This window comes from Candoia aspera, chromosome 6, assembly GCF_035149785.1.
Source record: "Candoia aspera isolate rCanAsp1 chromosome 6, rCanAsp1.hap2, whole genome shotgun sequence".
NCBI lineage: Eukaryota > Metazoa > Chordata > Lepidosauria > Squamata > Boidae > Candoia > Candoia aspera.
Window position 1 is genome coordinate 39428019 of NC_086158.1, and position 22387 is coordinate 39450405.

At 34.8% G+C, this 22387-nt stretch overlaps 1 protein-coding gene across 2 annotated transcripts in view; it reads right to left on the reverse strand.

Moving 5' to 3' along the window:
- Positions 1 to 867: 867 nt before the first annotated feature.
- The window catches only part of RYK (receptor like tyrosine kinase), a 41632-nt gene continuing 20112 nt past the window's right edge, over positions 868 to 22387 (reverse strand). Inside the window, exons 7-15 of one of the 2 annotated variants that reach the window (XM_063306801.1) lie at positions 20450 to 20552; positions 18516 to 18648; positions 15288 to 15374; positions 12389 to 12458; positions 11132 to 11264; positions 6812 to 6921; positions 4725 to 4884; positions 2313 to 2449; positions 868 to 1928 (exon numbers count right to left, since the gene is read on the reverse strand). In XM_063306801.1, the coding sequence (XP_063162871.1) occupies positions 1817 to 1928; positions 2313 to 2449; positions 4725 to 4884; positions 6812 to 6921; positions 11132 to 11264; positions 12389 to 12458; positions 15288 to 15374; positions 18516 to 18648; positions 20450 to 20552 (1045 nt within the window). In that variant the 3' untranslated portion in view covers positions 868 to 1816. The remainder of the gene's footprint in view (positions 1929 to 2312; positions 2450 to 4724; positions 4885 to 6811; positions 6922 to 11131; positions 11265 to 12388; positions 12459 to 15287; positions 15375 to 18515; positions 18649 to 20449; positions 20553 to 22387) is intronic. The other variant, XM_063306802.1, reaches the window with a different exon arrangement.

Sequence of the window (22387 nt, forward strand, 5' to 3'; positions counted from 1 at the left end):
TTTCCTTCCTATACCATCAGTTTTGGATTTTGTATCTTGTCTTCTATATCATATTAATATATATTTATGTTCCCTAGCCAGATGTCTCCAGCTCTTTGGACAACTCATTCTGTCTAGGACCAAAGGAAGTTCCAATATATCTAGAGCACATGTTGGTAAAAGCTGGTATTTTATGTGGATTTGAACAATACATCTTTTCCATCAAAGACAGAAATCCTAACATATCTTACTTATATCTACAGAAACTAGAACTAAGAAAGATTTCTCCTGGATCAAAACATAAAGTGTCAAACTTAACACTTATTTTCACTTGTTCCATCATTTTGCTGCGGTATTCCCCAGACCTACCCAACTATACTTTTTTGACTGATCCCATGTGACACTGATAAGAAATGCAGAAAAAGGAGACGTAAGTAATACACCATGCACATGTTGTATATAGTACAATGGCAGGAGAACAGCAACCCACGCTGGGCAGAAACGATGTGCATCCTCAGTGTGTATGAGAAAATCTTTTGGACACACGTTTTAAAAAGCTTGATTTAAATTACGTTCAAGTTGTATGGTAGCAGGGATTTTTCTATAAACTCCGAAAACTATCTGCCAATTACATTTGAATCGTCTGAGATTAGCATTACAAACAAAATGGCAGAACTGTTATCCAAGTAATTTTTCAACATTTTTAAGCCAATTTTTATCATCCTCTAAAATCTGTATGAGATCTGAGAAGTAATCTGTCTTGTTGGTAGTAAACTTCGTTGTGAGAAATTTTGAATTAAATGTTGATTAATGCATTTAATGCAACACTACAGGATCAGATTTAAAGTTTCTCATTAAATCATAATAAAAATGTCTTCTACTCATCAATTGTGTCTTTAAAATATATATATATATTTTATTCCTTTTCAGGTCATAAAAAAATCCTACACACATAAACCAGTACCATTTTAAGAAGGAAAATTGCATTCTATAATCCAGGATGAAAGGCTTCTAATAAAAAGACAGCTTCAACACTTTTAGCACTTGGAATAGTATGTTAGATTTTTACCATTGAACATGAGGCTTAGTTTTATTCTTACTGAATAAGCAAGAATCTTTAAATAATTTCCTGCTGTCTTAGAAGGGGCACAGTGCACCTTGAAGGTATTTTTCCAAGAAGAACTGCTACTGAAGAATGGGATTAAAAATAAGAAAAGGCCACTGGTGGTTCCAACCATACTGTGCTATCATCTTAAAAGAAAAGCAATTGATACAAAGAATTCCAACTACAAACCTGAACACCAAAACCAGTCAAGTAATTTTAAATATTTTGATGCTGCAACACACGTAAGACTTTTGGGGATAAGGGAGGGAGGAAAAAAAGGGTGGGTGACTTTTGCCACTTGAATTTCATTTTTTTTTTAAGCAGACAGCTCGTTTTCCTCAGTTATTTCCTTGAGGTTTGCATCTACTTTAACAGTGCCAAAATTAACCTTACATTCTTGTCAACCATGTTACGTGAATTCTTTTTGGAAATCAGAAGGTTTTTTTTCTCCTCGAATAAGTGTCATTTTGAATCATCCCCAATCTTCCCCAGAGTGGGTTATTCCCACCTTCAGTTACTTTTAAGGCACAGTGATTTTGGAAAAAGATCGTCTACTGAAGCTACTGCTTAGTATGTTGACTCCCTGATGTTAATATTATGTGAAGACTCCACAAAAATTAATAGATTTTTCTTCCCGGTATCTCAAGATAGAGGTTACAGTTTGCATAAATAGATGGAAGTGTTTTCTTTGTGAATGCAGCACACACTGCCTTTTAAGTAGAACAGTGATTGTCAGACATAAGCTCCCAATGCTGCATGAAATTCAGTGAGACACTGCACCAGCTGCTGGAACTTCGGTCTCTCCTCAGGATCTAGTGCCCAGCAACAAGCCATTACAGCAAATCTAAAAAAGCAAAAGCAAGCAGAAGTCAAGTAAACTTGTCACACGTACTGTAGCACAATTTGTACAAAGCACCAATTAAGATATAAAGGTTATCTTTGTATTCATTTTAACATAAAGCACTTTGGGATTTTTGCTGGGATTGGAATTGTTCTCTCAACTCACTAACTGGTATTATGGCCCTATTTACTATGGCCTTGACTATGAAAAATTGTGAAATAAGCTTTCAATCTCCCGCAGTTGCCCACTTCTGTTACAGAAAAAGAATGCAGAATGTATAGTTATTTCAAACAGTTTAAAATTAGTTCTCACTGATTAATTATGTATATTATTTTCCAACTTTATTATTCTGAGAATCACCATGCAACTCCAACAGTCTCTACTCACAACTCATCAGGGCAGTTGATTGGTTGAGCTATTCTGTATCCATCCTTTAGATAGGCAGCCATTTCAAAGGGATCAATATCTACGTATGGGGTTTGTCCTAAAGTCATTAATTCCCATAAGGTCACTCCAAAAGACCACTAGAAAAAGCATTGAATAGAATAGCTTATTAGAATTTAAAACTACTGTATCAATATTTTTATACTTAAATAAGAGATTCAGAGCTCATTTTTCTATAAAATATTTAATGTAAATTTTAAAATTTAAAATTTAAATATGGGTGAGTTGCACTGTAACCTGTCCTATTAGCCCTAATAACAAGGTTACTCAGCTACTCTTTAAAAGTGTTTCATGTTACTTCAAAAATTTAGCAAATGTATTAAGCATGATAGAAAACACACCTGCAGGATTACCACACCTGAATGCACAAATATATTTAAAATATAGTCAATTTAAAAACAGTGTGTTTTATATTGTAGGATCATATTACTAAACTATCACTTTTATCATCATCATGCTGTAGAAGGATCTACAGTTTCAAAATAACCTGGTTAAAACTTTTGCTGTAAAATGTAAAATGTTAAAATCAATATAAAAATGTGAGAAACGAGTATTGTTTAGTATTGAGTTAAGTTTGCTAATTAGAGCAATCCTAAAACTGTCCCACAGACCAGTAAAAACAATTATCGCTACAGAGTACCATCAATGAAATTCTTTCTATATCAGAGGTCTTCCAATATGGCAGTAACCAAAGCCTCCTCATTCCACTGACATGCTAATAGATTGGATTGATAAATTATGATAATTTCTAAGTGGCTTATTTTCTCACTGTATCAGTGGAAGAGAAAACAGGAGGAAAATTTTGAAAGAAAATGATAAACTCACCCTGAATGCCCTGAGCTCGCCCAGCTTTAAGAAGCAGGAATTCCACTGTCATGGCCATTTCTGTTCAACTTTGGAACTGGTCTGACAGATGTATTTAACACACAGTTCTTGCAAACAAAACAAACTTATCTCAAAACTAACAAAATTCAGTGAACTGTTTTAATAAACAATGGAAGTGAAAAATGCGCTCCATATATTACAAATCCTATTCAACATAATTAGATAGATTTGGTTTTCTATGGAAACTATTCAACAATCAAGAATATGCAAGCTAGCAAATAAACTAAAGAGCTCTATGACAGGGTAGCACTGATTAACCACTATGTACCTGCAGTGTATTTTTCTGGATTGGGAAGAGGGAACAAAAGTTTAATTCTATAAACGCTTTCACAGAATGCATGTTGCAAAACTCAATATGACAGAGTCCCAAGAAAGTGGCTTGCAGCTTTAGCTGCTTTTCTAACAGCCTTTATGGTATCAGCAAATAATTCAGCTAAATGACTTAAGCTCAACAATTACCAGAATTTCCAAATCTAATAATATGGCAATTTTCCTGTTAGAAGAATGGAAATAAGATTTAAATCTGACTTAAGTTAGATAAAATTTTAAAACTACAGTCTTTATTCCTTTATTATTCTGGGGAGTCTGGTGGTTCAATGCTTTTTGCTGCAAAATATCACCCATGAAGGCACAGCAATTCACCAACATGTTTTGCTACAAGGATTTTTGAACAGAAGACCTAGGATCTAAAATAATAATAATAAAAAAACATATATAAACAGCTCATACATCACAATCAAGTAGCCTGCACGTAGACTTAGAAAAAAGAACAAAGTAAGGAAGGTTTCAGCCATTAAATTATTGTAGCCATGCAAGGTGCAAGATCAAATACCTTATGTAATAATAATTTTAAAAAATGATTAAAGCAACCCAAATAATGCACTCCAGTGCATTTGGAATGTATCTCCTGCTTGCTTGACTTATACATGTAATTTTAAGGGCTGGTTAGAAAGACTGGTAAAGGAGTAAGAAACATTAAAAGTAAGCAAACAAAAATGATAAGCCCAAACAAAAAGGAATTGTTCTGGATCTTATTAGATAAAATCTAGGGCTAATTTATAATATATCATCTCCCTTTAGAGTTCAAGAAAGGGTACTGTCATATGCTTTGAATTTTTTGAATAAAGAAATCTAAGCAGACACATTCTGTCTTCATTTTCTTATTGCAATGAATTAGTACAGCCTCTGCATATATTCTAATATAAAAGACGGAGGCAAAGTAGTACTGTGGCTATGGTGCTGATAATGAATATGGGTAACTCATTCAAACCCCTTCCAGGTATTAATATTGTATAGGAAGGTATTTCTCAAACTAATTTCACTTTCTTAAGATCATTAGCAAAAATAACCGTATTGATCACCTTAAGAAAGATGTCTGCAAATAGAAATTGTGATATATTGTGATTCAAAGAATTATTCACGTTGTTTAAAAGATTCTAATTTGATGTCAAATGATTTATGTTAACTCACCACATCACTAGCACCAGAAAATTCATTGTTAACCAAACTTTCAAGAGCCATCCAACGCACTGGTCTGTTTTCGTTGTCTCCAAGGCAATGATAATCCATTGGAAATAAGTCTCTGGATAGAGCATTATCTGTAATCTTTACCTGAAGTGCATCATCAATGCTGCATATTGAAATATATATATGGGCAACCATTTAGGCAGGCTGGTAAAGCTTTTATAGGCAAGTCTTAAGTCATCTTTAAACACCTTCCCATACAAAGCTCATAAAATGACAATGTATAGTACAGTCAAATATTAGTAGTGCAAAAAAAAATTCATTTTATTATTGCTAAGGATTTGACACTTCTTAAAACTTAAGTGCATCCCATCCCATTTTGCTGCTACTATGGTTCATCCCAACATATAAAAATTCTATGTGAAGGAATATAGCCTAAAGTGGGCTTTTAACTGTTATCAATTACATAAAGCTGGCTAAATAAGGAATTACAGAAAGGCAACCATGATTCTTAAAACTTTTCATTACATTCAATGCCAACCCATATTTAAAATTAACAGATCTTCCATTGTGATGGATGGAATGTGGGCAAGGAATAGCTTATATAATGCAGGAGCAAGGGATATAACCTTTTGGATTTTAATCTACTACCACCATTATGATGGAAGACAGGTTCTTCCATCAAAGCAATGTGTCATCAAACTCCACACTCAACTGTTATTTTAATTTAGAACAAAAGTATGACAACGTGCTTTCTAACCCTTGAGACCTAAACAAACTAGTACCCATTAGCATAATCTCAGCCTACGTTTTATTTCTTCAACGTGTAGTGTCTGAAGAATGTTGACAGCTGTTTTTTATACATCAGTAGTGGAAAACAAGGATGATACTGGAAGTTAATTACAGAGCCTGATGGAAACAGCTACAGTATATTCCATAAAAATACATGTTTAAAAAAATTATAAAATTTGTATGGCCCCCTATCTTATGCACAATAATCCTAGGAAGCTCACCACCAAACCAATAAAATCAATTTTACCACCCATAAAAGGAAGCATCACACTTCCCACCACAATAGTTATCTGATAGCTGACTACAGGCTATGGAGGGTCATTCTCCAAGGCTCAAGTGTAGCATCATTCAGTATGTTAACTTTTGATATTGTAATGGGCCTGTCTGATGATCAGACTCTGAAATGAAGGAACAAGGTTGGCAGGTTCTGAACTTACAAATCAGGAGCCAGTGGACTCTCAAAATGTATCTGCAAATGAGGCTCAGAAAGATTAAGTCCTGCTGGAAGATGAGCATGCAGGTCTGGAGCAATCAGGTAATCAACCATCTGTTACAAAGCACAACAGAAGGCTGAGTCACCTGATCTAGTGCCTGAGGAGGAAAAGATCCTCAGCCCTCATACCCACATGATGTGAGCGGAACAGATATTCAATGAGGCTCCTTGAAAGAAAAAGGCATGACTCAGGAGAATAGGCATGCCTGAGTCAATGCTATAAAAGAAGGTCTTGGGAGTCAGATTTCTGCTGGCAGACAACTTTCCAACCATGGACCTGACTTCCTGAACATGTGCTGCTTCTGATTCCCTGACTGATCATTGGACTTGTACAAGAGTATAATTATCTCTGATTCCTGGATCTTAAAGTTGGTCTGCATGGAACTTTGGCGTCTGAAATATTCAATCAATCAATCAATCAATTTACAGTATATACCCACCCATCTCAAACCAGTGACTCTGGGTGGCTAACAATCATAAAAAACAGTCAAACAATTAAAACAATACAAAAGAAATTAAATATAAATAGCAGCCAAGAGAGATTAAAATCCGTTGGTGTCAGCACAACCATGAAATGGGGCCTTCGCACACTCAGGACTCCAGCCCGGGCACATAGCCAGGTCTTCAAGGTCTTCCAAAAAGCCATGGATTGGGATCTTTTGTTTGTTTTTCTTGAGCCCTCACATTCCTGTACTACCTCTAATGAGAAAGGATGACCTGAATACTGAGTGAACAGTAGAGGATTTAAAATAACGTTCTGCCAACATCACTGTTTCATTTATTTATCCCTTTACATTTCAAGACTTACACACAGTTTCTAGCTGCCAGGTCTTTGTGAATAACTTCTCTTCGGGCCAAATAGCTCATTCCACAGGCAATCTGAATCGCCATATGTACAAGGTCTTGTTGAGAAATTGCCTGAAATAAAAAGTGGAATTTAATTAACCTGTTAAAAAAATTAGTTATCATTTATGATCCATGACCAAACTGCAGTTCATCCTAAAAAGTAAGTGGTCACTAAAAAAGATCATCCAAAAATCTTTTTTATTGTTTGTTGAATCCAAAAAGATCCAACAGTTTTGATCTATAGCTTAAATATTTCTGTAAGTCTAGATCAAAAACCTGCTGTTTCAGTGCCAACAAAGCTCTCTCCAACACAACTAAACTCAAATATTAGACAGATGTGCCACAGGATTTTAGATTCAAATTTACCTATGATGATGTAACATTATTCTGAAGGGTTAAGGGAGACCAGAGGGCTATCAAAATAAATTAATTTGAGCCAGTATTTTAGGCAGCAAAAGCTAATATTAATCTCTATTGAGATCAGACCAGATACTAGTCTTAATCGGGAGATGGATACACAACAGAGCACACGTAGCAGAGCTCTTTCAGTTATAACAGCAAAGATGTGGGTAGGGGATCACCATGGAACAGATCATAAACTGCTCATGTGCAAGTTTTAAGTTAAACTAAAGTGAAAGAAGAGAGCCAGCCAGTTTCCATGGTATGATCTTGACCATATACCCACCATTTTAAAGAACATCAGGAATCACTTTGAAGTCCTGAACCTCAATGATAGGGAATCAGAGGAACTGTGAAATGAAATCAAAGAAGCTGTTAAGGATGACTGTGAAAAGAGACTGCCAAAGATTAAGAAACAGAAGAAAGCAAACTGGATATCAGAATAAACAGTGGTAATTGCTAAGAAGAGAAGAGAAGCCAAAGCCAAGAAAAACAAAGGTCTGATGTAAAGACATCAAAATGGAACAGACAAGGATAAACAAGGAAAGTCTTCCAAAAGATTTCTGAACTGAGAAGATGGTTCCAACCTTGAACTGGTACACTAAAGGACACCAATAGACAGATAATAACTGATTCTGAGAAGATCAAATAAAGATGGAAGGAGTATACTGAAATTCTGTACAGCAGAGGTGTCAACATCCATGAAACTTTAGAAGGTATTCCCTACTTAGAGGAACCTCTACTAATAGAAGATGAAGTTAGATCAACATTCTGGCCATTACCAAGTAGGAAGGCCACAGGAATTGATGGAATATCTACAGAAATATGGCAAAAATCAGAAGAAAATAAAAGTTCTAACCAAGCTATGCCATCAAATCTGGAGAATGATACAGTGCCCAGCAAATTGAAAGAGATCAATCTACATATCAATGCCAAAGAAAGGAGACTTAACATATATTATACAAAATTCTTAATTTCACATGTTAGCAAAATAATGCTTAGGATCATTCAATGCATATTAAAACCCTACATGAAAAGGGAGATGCCATATATTCAAGATGGCTTTAGAAAAGTTCAAGGAACATGTGATAGTACTGCTGATGCATGCTGGATAATTGAAACAGCCAATGAATACCAAAAATAAGTCAGCATTTGCTTCATTGATTATAGAAAGGTCTTCAGTTTTGTTGTTCATGTCAAGCTGTGGAATATGCTTAGAAAAATGGGAATCTCAGGACATCTCACTGTCCTCATGTGAAACGTACAGTATATACAGGTCAAGAAGCTACAGTATGAATGGAATATGGTAAAACAGACTTGCTCCAAGTTGGCAAAGGGGTTATTTATTCAACCTGTATGTCGAATATATATTGAGAGAAGCTGGACTGGAAGATGATCATGTTTTTAAAACTGGAGGAAGAAACATCAATAACCCGCACTATGCTGGTGACATTACTCTGATAACTGAAAAAGCAAATGATCTGCAAGTTCTAGTCATGAGAGTCAAGGGGCATAGTGAAAAAAATGAGACTAAGATTAAAGATAAAGAAGACCAAACTAATGATAATAGATATAGTAAGCAGCCTTAGCAATGATTATGAAGATACTGAAGTGGTGGATAGCTTCTGCTTTTTAGCATCAACTGTCAATAGTAAAGGAACCAGCAGTCAAGAAATACACTATAGACTAGCACTTGGTACAGTTACAATGAAGGCCTTGGAAAAGTTATTCAGATGCTGTGATGTAACTGTATCTGCAAAGATCAGAATAACGCACACAGATATTTTCCCTGTGACATTCTACAGAAGCGGAAGTTGGACTGAAGCAGCTTTAGACACATTATGCAAAAACGGAGCATTCTGAAGAAGTCTATAATGCTTGGAAATGGAGAAGGGAAGAGAAGAAGAAAATGACCAGCAGCAAAGTGGATGGACTCACAGTGGTGATGGGTGCACCATTAAAAGACATGAAAGACCAGGTTGGGGACATATCGTCCTGGAAAAATCTATCTATGTAGTCACTAAGAGTTGACACTGACTTGATGGCACATAATCAATCAGCAGCGCTCTTATGCATTTTTAATGAACAGTTTCAAAAGGAGTCATAATTCAGTATTTACAAACCTGTGGGCCATAGATCAAACAGCTCATACCCTTTACTCTATAGATCTTAGTTTCTGCTGGAGAATTCTTATTACTATTCTGAGTAATGAAGTAAAAAACAGTTTTTTCAAGAAGTTGTGTCTACAAAGAGAGTCCCTGTCTGTTAATTCCAGGATATGGAGGCATAGAAAGAGACTCTAAATGACTCAGTTTGATTAATTCTAATGCTGTCAATTTTCAATGAGCGGTGGAGTATCAAAGGACTTCTGGAGAATAGAACTAGTTTGGTTGTGTCATGAGTGATGATAAAGCCATTCTCTTTGCAATAAAGAGCAAGTGACTAAGCCATCACTTCAGGCCTACTTGAGATACAGAGAGGATAGCCCTATCATCTGCATAGAACTGAAGTGAAATAGGCTTGCTGGCTAGCACGGGTGTGATTAGAGAGCATTCTCTTTACAGGATTTACACCAAAAAACATATATAAAATTAAAAAGAATAGATGTCAAATCACAGCCATTTTTCCCTTTCTGGAAGGAGGCAGGGTAAAGTTGATGCCCTGCATAGCCAGTTTAGATCTGTTTAATATGTTATCATAATTGCCTCATCATTTAAAGTGAGGAGGTGCCGGCTGATAAAGAGCCTGTTTAGCCTGAATCAAATCAAAATTTGGCTTTTAAATTTAGAGTTTTCCCCAAGTATGGCTGGTATGTAATTTAGTAAATACTGAATAAGTAAGCAATAGTCTTAACCTTCTTTAAGGCTAGCTTGTTCCCTAGCTAGAACATCGTCCTGCGACATCTAGTACACCAATCTCCTGTAAAGGTGTCTAGCATAAAAGTTACTTACGGAGCTCAATAAATTGATTCGATAATAATTTGGTAGTCTTCAGGATATATTTTACTCTGCTGGCATCTAGAATGCTTGTTCCATTTGGGTAACTAGATTAAATATTGTAAATAAATATTTGTGTCTGCCAAGTCAATATATTTCTTCAATATTCTGCCAGTTTTAAATTTCATTATTTGAAGAACACTTTACTATCACCAAATTTCACTTAAAATTGGAATAGAAAGTATACTTCTCCAGGTTACCGAAAACTTTGGCTGGCGCTCATATTACCTTGAAAGTTACTCTGAAAATCAGGACTTCAACTCTTAATGAGTGCATTTGCTATTGCAGTGAAATAAGTGAAATTAGGCCACAGCGTTGTTACTTCTGTTCCTGATATTATTTCAGGAAGAAGGAAGACTTCAACTATTTGTCTGGTAGATTATAAAAAGGTTGTCTCAATCCTTGCTTTAGCATGGAGTAGAAGAAGTCTGTACCCAGTGCATGTAATCAGTGTCTAAAATGGGAAAGCAGAGACAGGTGATGTTTTTCTGGTTGCAGCCTACAGAGTAAGTGCAAAATGGCTACACAGTGATATGCACATGCACAGGATTTGAATTTGTTGGGGAGGGGGGAAGGAGACTTTTAGTTGCTACACACTTCAAACTTATTCTGTGCTTAGGTGAAAGATTATTCAGTTTACTGCATAAAGAGAGTTTAAAATACACTGCCTATTCTCCAAGATTTGCCACAAAATGTGGGCAACATCGTCAGAGGGTATTCTACATTACGTGACCTGCAAAGTCCCCAACCTTGCTACATTATTTTGATAAAAACAAGGCACTGCGAAACTCTTCCAGTTCATGTCAGGAGATCATTATGGTCTGGTCTGAGTATTTATAATATCCAGAGTGGTGACAATTTTGAATCCTAGGATAAACACCTCTTACCTGAGGGTTATTAGCTTCTACAAGTTTGCACTGTCGCAAGAAAAGCTTGAGATTCCCCCAATTCATGTAAGGCAACAACACCATTGGCTTTTCTCCTTCCTCAATACAAACATGAGTGATTGGGAGTAGATTTCTGAAAGAAATATAGTGTTGGCTTGTTTTGATGTTATGCCATTTCATTGTCAAATAATATTCTGTGACCAATCAGTACTGTTGCATAAATTGCAGAATTATCATCCCTTAATTATCCTATTTCTTTAACTTTTTGTTTCTGTTATAGTGTTTTTCCCAGTAAATTTCTAAAGAAATAAGTATACTAGGAGGTATACAGGAGAGGTAAACCATGGTATTTCATAATTACATCAAAAGGAGTAGCTGAATTAACAGAAACACACAAAGAATGATATTATTAGTTGCTTGAATACACATAGGTAATAAAAAAGAAATCATACTCAATAATAAGAACTTTACCCTCTAACCCAGAGATAACAGGCACCCATACCTAAATATATATTATAGGTCAATCTATTATCTCTTTATATATTTCTATAAATATTTATACTGGGAAAATAGAAAACTATATGGCTTTGGTCTGTCACACAAAAATTAGAAAAATATTTTCTCTGTACAGTATTAAGAATTTGAAACAGAGTATCAGAGTACATCAACATGAACAACTTTCTACAAGACTGGAATTCTCATAACAGCACATGCTTTAAAAATAGTAAAAATAGCTATTTCTCAGGTTTAAAGTTTAAGTTGTTTATAGTTTCAGCCTGTGAAACTTTTTGAATCAGATTAAGTATTTCACTGAAATGACTAATGATTTAAGTTTATTTATTTATTTATCAAATTTGTTACCACTCATCTCCTCCTACTGACTTCCTACTGATCAAAGAACAAACGTCAGAAATGACTGAATTTTTTTTACCATGTTCAGGATTGCAAAAAAGACTTATTTCATTTTAAAAATATGTCCCAACTCCTTCTAAATATTTTTTCACAGTTACATTACTGGCTGTTTTCATATATTATTATGAGAGATTTTTGGTGAAACATGCTTCCCATTACCCTCAAATGCTTCTGTCCTCTTTTCCTTTATGTTTCTCTTTAGCAATAATGAACAAGATATTCCTGAAGGCAGAAGTTGAGAATTTGGAATCTTCCATAAAGTTTAAAAATCTGCTTACTCACATAAATCTTAAATAAACCATTCAATCCTCCAGAAGAAATTAAACAATTTTTAGTGTGACTAACCTGTGATGAAGACCTCTGAGTTTACTGCTCTCCGTCAACATCATTGTTATTTGAACTTCTGAAGTTTGATCTAAAAAGCCAAACTTTTGTTAAAGCCACTTTGCATAGGTGGGAAAAAGCTTTCTTGAAATGAGTATGCAGACTTAAATAAACAAACTCGAAATACTTGAAGAATAAAGACACTGGATGAACAAGCATACCCAACTGTTCCTAACTGTTTGAGTTTGATGCAAAGTAATTTGGTAACAGTTTTTAAAAATCTGATTAGTTGGGTGCCTTTGATTCCTTCTTTTATGTAATAAGTTGGGATTCCCAAGTAATACATAAAATAAACATGCTCAAAAGCATGTATTTGTATATGATATCATTTTAAGGACATTTTTCTGGAAATTATTCCATACTTGAGTTGTTATATGAAACCTAATCATACCTACAATTTTTCCATGTAAATGACTGATCAAACAAGATTTAGATTATGTATAATACTCTACATTCAAAGGAGAAAATTTGCTTATGTAAGAAATATACCATATTGTACCTTTTTCCTCAGATACACTTCCAAAAGCATTAACTGGGAAGATAAGGAATCTGTGGAGTCCTCGGTGCTCTCTGAGCCTTGTTGTTTTCTTGCAGACATTTCATTGCCAGACTAGGCAACATCTTCAGTGCGAAGGTGTTCACACTGAAGGCGTTGCCTAGTCTGGCAATGAAACGTCTGCAAGAAAACAACAAGGCTCAGAGAGCACCAACGACTCCACAGTTAACCATGAGCTACAAATATTCGCTTCGATAGATAAGGAATCTACTTAATTGCTTCACCTTACATGAAAATAGATATGAGGGAAATAAAGTGATACGGGTATGCTGCTCTAGTAAAGCTCTGATACTATTTTTAGCACTATTACATGGAAAGGACTCTGACTGGAACGACATTATAAACATTACAGTGAAAACAACAATAGTAAAAGAGGATAAAGTAGTAGAATAAATCCAAATTATAAATTTGTGTGTGTGTGTGTGTGTATAATATGCTTCAGTGTCTTACAGCTTATGCAAATAACCTGCATTGAGATAGACAGATAAAATAAAGTCAAAGAATTAGATGTGCAAAAATAAACACACCCATGAAATGTTGAGCATTTAGTTATCTCATATAACCGCACAATTGGAATAAGTTGTAAGACACTGAACATATCCATTAGACTGAACTACTGAACTTTTTACCCAGAGAATATAGGATCCACACATGTGATACAAAAACAAGTTACAGGGATTTAAAAATGTACTTGCAACTTCACCTTAAAATGTAAGAATGAATCAATCTTCTGCGTACCCACATATGCTATAATGGACAGGTATGTATAATGTGTGCACTTATAACTACAGGTATGTAGTTATAGTAAATAACTATAACAATTCTCCTTTCTCTGGCAGACATGGATTGATTCATAAGGAATGTTCTGAGGGTATCCAAGTTATTCGAGTGTCACACAATACTATCCATTTCTCTTGTAATATTGGACAGACTGTTCTGACTGGGGGATAAAAACAGACCAACAAACAAAAGCAAAAGGTGGACACTATAACCAAGTGCACTGCATTTTGAAAGCTTTTCCTATACGAGATGTAAGTGAAATCTCAATGCAGGTTACTTGCATGGAAATTACCTATTGCCTAAGCTTCATTAAAGAACCTGCTTTATTACCTAGGTCCTTTTCAGGCATGAATAGCTGAGTCAAAAAGCTGACTTACATTCAAACTAAGCTAGAATATTCAAATCTTATCTTGTAAAACAGTTCCAGCAATTTGGATTTGATCCAAAGTATTTGAACCATGAACAACAGGTTCCTTTCCAAAGGAGAACTTTTATTCATGCAGTATAAACTCTGGATCAAACCTATTGTGTTTTCTTATCAATATGATTTCCTTGTTGTTTCTTATAAATCACCCATTTTTCCAAGAAAAGAAATCTAACCCATACTCAGTTAATTTAAAATGCATACCCACCCTGCCTCAGTTGCAACCAGAGGGGATGTGGAAGTGAGCATTCTCTGTGGGAGTTTCCCTCCCACAGAATACTGTCCCATCAAACTGCATCCTCACTCCTACTTTCCTGGGAGCTTTTAAAAACATGGCTTTTAAATGTGTATTTGGGTGAGAAAGATACCTAAGCTGAAATAAATCTGACTGCTTAGTGTTATGTTTCCATATATTATTATATTAAACTTATTTTGAATCTATATTGATAGTACTTACTATCGTTATTGCTATGTCTAATATTTTTGATAATTTTTGATTTATTGTATATTATATTATGTACTGTATGTTATGCTGTATCCCTCTTAAGGGCCATATGATTGAAATGGCACAAAAACATCTGTGATTAATTAAAAAATAAACACCTCGTAGTAAAAGGGAACAGTAAATTCTGATATCATTAGCAAAATAGGTGGCCCAGATCCCTTCCAGTCTTCTTCATTCTAGCTTTCTTCATGAGACTACACATTTGGTCTTTTAATTAGAGAAGTACAAGCTACTGTCCCTTTCAATTTATTATTCAAAGCTGTATCTTTTGTGTTTCCATTTTTCTTTCTTCCTGTTATCACTTACATGCAAACTGCCCTCCCAGTAGAATTTGGAATAGTTCCCCCCTAAAAGGATGTATTTCTAAGGTTCACTGGGAGGCACCATCTTCCAGATTCACTAACCCAACCTCTTTTCTGCTTTGTTGGATTCTAAAAATATGCTTGAAATGTGTACATGTGTATAATATAATGGAACCATCTGATCTTCTGTGAACTGAACAAGAAGTGTCCTATAGATCACTTCTTTTGATACACCTAAGAAAGAATGTTGAGGCAGAAGCATGGCTGCCCAAGAATAAAACTCAAAAACTTACCTTTTACTGTTTTGACAAACACTTGTTTTTCTTTACTAGGATCTTTCTCTTCTATTAGAGTACCATGGAAAATTCGACCGAATGTGCCTGAGAATAAGAAAAATGAAGGAAAAAAATGAAGTAAAAAATATTTGCACATACTTCAACTCAACTGGGAAGAGTAATTAAGACTAGCAATTGATCCTCCTCTTCAGGACATTCACAGCAAAAGCTTCTTTAACTGGAATCACACAGTATCTGATACCTGAACTTTGATTCATTATTGTATAATCTGGAGGGACTACAAAAAAGACTGTCAATATAAACTTTAGAAGTTGACTCAATTACAGTGAAGCCCTCATTTTCAAAACATGCAGAACTCATCAAACCCATCAACTCAACTGCAATTCAAAACACGGCCCAAAGTTGCTGGGAGTCAGGTGGCATATAAATTTAATACATTATTATAATTATTAAAACACAATTTAGTATAGACTGTGCTAAAACCTTTTAAAATCCATTTTTAAGACCAGTCAGATCACCGGATAAACTGAAAATCACCATCTTTCCTTAGTTAAATTACATTAAACCATTAAGCTGGGAAGCAAGATTCATGGCCAGATTGAAGGACTGAAGAGTTTCAAAGAGTTCAGTTTCCTAAGAACATTCCTATAATCATGGCAGATACAAATGAATGATTTTCTAAACTGTAAATATTGTATCTTTTTAAAGTGACTTGATTAGTACAAACAGAACATACCTCTATATTAATTACTTACCAAGTAATTAATACTTACTTAATTAATTATTACCAAGCATGAAATGATACTGGTTTCATGCATGCTCAAACATTTCCTCTTCCAATGACAAAATCTTGATTGGGATTATGTTCTCCCAGACCTGTTTAAAATTTTTAGAGATGCATGCCCCCCATCCTTGTAGTCCTTTTTTTTAACTTATAGTTCAAATAAGCTTTATCCTAAAACACTCTGTTTTAGCAATTACAATTAAAAAAAAGAATGACAAACTGATCTTGGAAAGCGCTGATCTAGTAGCTAACTGAAAGTAATCAGCAAAGTATATGTTAGGCTTGAAATTGGTTGATTTACTGCAGTAAGAAATATAACTGCAGAAATATTGGCTGCTTTTAGGGGTGGTTGTGCTGTATTTTATCACAGCATATCATATGACAACTTGTTGAAATATATACTGCAAGACAGAGGAAAGCTCTTTATGCAGCATTTTGAATACAAGAAAGAAGCTAGAAAAAAATTAAAGCATCTTTAACAAATTGGAAATTTTTATTTCTCATCTCTAAGGATACATGCTTGTTGGCAAGTTAGGTGTTCCAATGGAGCTTATTTCTGCCCCTATCTTCACTTAGAACATTGTAAAGCAGGTTGTATTGTTGTTTGACTTTTGTACAAATAATATATTTGGTATCTTTTTCATCCTAACTCACAGTGAACAAATAATTAAACTATAATTGAGCAGGTGCGATTTAGAATATCTAGAGGTGACTTTTCATGTTATTAGGTCCTGGAAAGCTCAGGAAAAGTATCGTGATGGTCAGAGGAGCACTACGATATGCTATACTCTTTGAAGTGCACATATATTTTTGTAGGAATCATAGAAAACTAGAAGTAATACAGTCTATGTTTTGTTGCTAGCATTCACTATGTTTCAGAGCAGTTTTGATACTGGAGTATGGTTTGATCATAACTGATGCCAGTTCTTGGCCTAACATTTTAAATTTCTGACTTAACAAGATATTCTTATATAAAATTTTGGCTCCACTAAAGTTATTTGATGTGAAAAAGTTTGGAAAAATGCGCTTCAGCACTGCAGAATTTCACAGTTTTGAAGTACAGAAGAATTTTTATATTGGCATGATATAATATTTCTGGTTTTGGCTTAATTAGTGGGAATATATTGTGGTATCCCTTATAATGAGAGGATCTGTCCTTGTAATTCTTCACTGTAAGGGAATTAATTTTATTATTGTTTCTATTAAATTCCCACCTAGATCTGATGAATTATTTCTGTTTATTATCAAGTCAGGAGTGCCTAATTACTATAATAGTAGCAAACTGTATTTCTTCTGCTATTTGTACTCATCAGAAGACACTTGAATTACATATACTGAGTCAGTTCTTTGATACTTCAAATTTTCATGTTCTTTTTCTATAGTTTATTTTGCTGGTCAAAAGACATAATAAAATTTGACTAACTTGCTTTTCCAGTTGTGCACTTTGATTGCCTCAAATACCAGACTGTTATGTCTGAATTAATTTGATTAGAAAAGCCAGGAAGTGAGCAAGTTAACAAGAAGTCACAAGCTAAAGAAGCAACATCAATGGACAATTAATGGTTTGGACCTGACATCCAAACACAGAAATTATAGCAATGGCTGTATATTATGTGACACTGAAAACATATTTTTGAGATTAAGCATTATACATATGGTGAAATATAGATATTATTTTATTATTACTTAATTTATACTGGACAGTTCCTGACTCAAAGATATTCTCTTGTATAAGCATTAAGCAAGAAGGATACAGCCTCAGAGGGTACAGCATCCTAGCTGACTTCTGACTTATTTTAGGACTAAGCAGCATCAGTCTTGATTATATGGAACCATATGTAATTCCAGGTTTGCCAGCTAGATTGGGAACTTTAAAAAGATTCCTGAAAAAGGCAGCGGGAAACCAGTTCCATAATGTTTTCAAGGGAGCTTTATGGATGCAGTCACCAGTACTGCTGCAATCAAAGGCATTTTTATGCTTACCTTCATTAACTCATCCTCTAGGACAGTTTATTCTTAATTTGATTATTTTCTCTATCAAAAAAGACCACTGTTTTTTCATCTTGTGCCAGTCACCTACTCTGTCCAATGTCTTACTTAATACAGTCTGCTTTTGGAAGGTTCTAGGACTTCCATAGACTTTTGGAGATAAGCATATTCGGAATACATTGGTTTCAGTGGGAAAACTTTGTGGTTGTTAGTTACTGTCTGTACAATGGGGAAAGGATTGGAGAAAGCACAGTGGTTATGCAATATAACAGAGAACAAGTTTAACCAAGTTATAACATGAAACTCAATTAAAAATCAATTTCTTAAATTTTGTTGGTTATTCAGGTTAACTATTTTGCTTAAAACTACCAGCATGTATTTGAATAATTTACAGAAAATGTGAAAAGAGAGAAAAATTGTAGCAAAAAGTATGAGACACTTTTTAATAATACCTTCCTGAAGAACATCTTTTAGCGTTATCCTCTCTCTGGAGATTGCTATATCCTTCACTTTAGCCTTTGCCTCCATCAAAGTTACACTTTTAAGGTCATTCTTCTCTATCCGTAGAGTAGGATAACCTGAGGAACCAGCAAACCCAAACAATACCAATATAAATATCAAATGTAAATACTTGCAGTGCAAATTTAATTAAACTATTAGAGATAAAAATAGGCTGCAAATTAAAGAAAATGGCATTTTTAGTACTGTAAGAAAAATATATGTTCCTGGACAGTATCTATTTATTTTACTTAATTTATAGGCCACACGACTCATATATTACTCTGGGAAGCATACAACTAAAAACCCAACATATAAAACTACAATGACCTGGAAGAGCAAAATACCAAAACCAAAGCAACCCCAAAACCCAGTTCAATGGCTTCCTACATGATGCATTATAAAACAATTACCTCTTGACTAATTACATTATACATGCTTACTATATTTTAATAGTCAAGAAAGCAGGTACACTGCCATCTTCTGGACTTGAAAAGGTACAGTTATATGAACGTTTTTCCTTTCTTTATACACTTTTTAAAATAATCATTTTTAAATGGTCTCTTAGAATTTATAGCAATTGTTTTCAAAAGGTAAAGGTAAAGGTTTCCCTTGACGTAAAGTCCAGTCGAATCCGACTCTAGGGGGCGGTGCTCATCTCCGTTTCTAAGCCTTGGAGCCGGCGTTGTCATAGACACTTCCGGGTCATGTGGCCAGCATGACGACTCGGAACGCCGTTACCTTCCCGCCGAAGCGGTACCTATTGATCTACTCATTCAAGGAAAATGAGCAGTATTCCACTTTATTTTCTAAGAGGTTTAAGTGATTCATCCATGAGCAAAATAATAACAGTAATTTTGAAGAGCATTCATCTAGCATATTTCAAAAATGAGCAAGTTGACACAGTGTTTCTGAGACAGCAATGTCAAAAACAAACTTATAAAACAAGTGATGTATCACAGAGATTTGGTACTGGAACTCGGATATTAACCCTGACTTGTATCATTATCTAGCTTCTGTACCACAGTAAATAGTAAATACTGTTATGTGATGTATTCTTTTTCTGTAGATCCCTTCATATTAACCTTTTAGTTAGAGGCCAAAATTTTTGACTTAAATCTAGTCAGAGATTATAATAAGAATCTCATGAGGTAGCTTTTAATGGTTTTTCTATCCTTGATAGATATATAAAATTATATGCCTAACTGCATGAATGCAAACCATGATTTATATATCACTTCAGCAAATTCAAAATATCAGTTGGAATGCTGTTCCACTTAAAATGGCTTTCTCGAGAATGGTCAAGTGCTTATATTCCCATCAATATGGTTTCAATTATGCCAATAAAAAGAACTGCCTGAACCCAGTGGCATACGCACAATGAATAATCCCAACATTTAGCTCTTTTGAGATCTGTCTGTAATGGTGTGATAAATCTGCCTTTGTAGCAGACCTTCACTGAGTTTTGCCTGGCTTTACTCCAGGTTAAAAAATAGTGTAATGAAATGGTAATATCTTCTGAAGTTTTGTCTATGAAAGTACAATAAAACTGGTTTCTCAAAATGATGGCTTGAACCCCTCATTTAAGTTAGAAAAAAGGTTTCTTATTATATGTGTAGCTCTGTTTTCTGGTAGCCCTGAAAATTTAAGGGCAAAATTGTTTTTATCTTCTTACTTCTTAGTCAGCATCAGTTTTATTTTTCAGAGCAATCAGTTTTAACATAAAGCAGTTTTCTTTCACTTTGGCTGTTTTCCAGTTGTATGAATTTCAATTCCCAGAATTCTTGAAAATGGACATGATAGTTGGGAAACTCTAGGAGACTACAGGTGCCCAGGTTGCAAAAGACTAATGCACAAAGTCTGCAAATCTATAATTAGATTAACACTTACTGGTAATTGGTGTAGCATTGTTAGGTGTGTCAGCCCTCAGATACTGCGTTGTTTGAGTTGAAGGCTGGGATAATCCTTGAGAACTACTGCTGTTACTAATGCTGTTTTGGAAAACAAATATGAGTTACTGTTTCTAAAACTCATTTTCACATCAAGTTTCAAAAATTATCTCCTTCAGTTTTCTAAGGATATAGCACAATTACAACCATTTTATTCTAAATCACTTTTTGCACTTCTATTCTAAAAGTTCCAAAATTTAATTTGCATTCCAGCATAGATATGAAAAGATTAAATCATCCTCAATCCAGCTAGGAAACAGAAAAAGCCATTCAGCAGCATTTCTGAGGAATACAATTTAAAACAAATCAAACTTTAAGCACTGTACATCTTCTTTAAAAGGGCAGACACAAGTTGTAGTGTATTGACAGTAAAAGTGTTCACATTTGTAGATTTAGATTCAATATTAGCTATGCTTTCGTTTTCAAACTAGAATAAAACTAGAGAAAAAAAAAACAAAATTCAGGAGCTTTGCTGATATGCATAACAGAAGACTGCAACGGACTTCCTGATGCCCCAAATACAGAAACAAGGTTTGACTGTGCTTATGAAGCATATAAGCTCTTTCGAATATTTAGAAATGGAAAAGTACTTTTTAAGTTTTCTACAGAACTACAAAGGCTATGAAAGGTAAACACAATAGCGTATTTCATATCTATTTTACTATTGTGCACATATCTATATTGGTCTGCTTCCTTTTATCCAGTCACTACATCTGTGTTTTAGCTTCACATGAGAAAAACTGAAAGGAGAGTACTGAAATATGCTCTATCAAGAGCTGTCTTTTAAGACTGCTCGGTTGGAACAAAATACATGGTCCACGTGTTAACTGGCAGAAGATGCCATTGCCATTTGATTGACACAAGATGCCATTTGTTGGTATATATTTTTTTCTGCCAGGAAATTTAGCTGCAAACGAACAGTATCCATGGTAATTAAGTATCAGCAGGGTGAGAAGGTCAGACTTAATTGTCCTCACGTTGGGGTGTGGAAAAGGATGATCATATAAGGAAAAGCTGCTGCATTGTCTGGGGGGGAACTTGCCTGGACTTGCTACAAGAAGTTTCAGTTTCTGTTTTGCAGCCTCTCTTCCAGTCCAGCTCAGCACGTGTGTGTGAGCTTGTAAGTGTGTAAGAAGTTTTTGTGCCCATCCAGGGCTCTGGATATGGAAACTGTTTTATGTTTTATGCTTTCTTTAAATACACTTATTTTTATATAAATGCCTGGTGTGTTTTTTCTGATCTCTTGGGCCAAATGCTTGTCCTTATAAACGGACTATATGTAGACTCTGGCCTTCACAGTTCACTCTCTCCAATTACCAATATTGTAATCAGATTCAGTGTTGCGCATGCTGTACGCTAAGGAAAAAACAACATCTTTTGGTACCCCTCACCCATGCATCAATATATGAATGCTACCATAAAGAGGGAACAGCCAGGTACTGTATACAAATCTGACTTTTTTAATATAAAAATCAGATTTATGTACAGTACTATACAGTAACAAAAGCTGCAGAGTTTATTACAGCAGGGAAAAAAAGTTACAGTACTGTACGGTACTTTTAAATCTGTTTAGTATTGTACCGTAGAACAAAGATTCCAATGATTACAGTAAAAGTTTTTAATAACCAGTAACAGTTGAAAATAACAGTAATATTTACTGAAAATACTACTACTGTAGCCACAGAAGCATTTCCATAGTCATGTTTTGGTTGAAGACATATGACTACCGCACTCTGCCCCCCACAGTACTACAAAGTAACTCCTGATTTGCTTAATAACTGTGTCGTTCACTTAACAACCCAAGGAAACCACAAGCCCCGATCCTGATTCACTTAATGACTACTGTGACTCGCTTAAAGACCATGGTAAAAACGTCA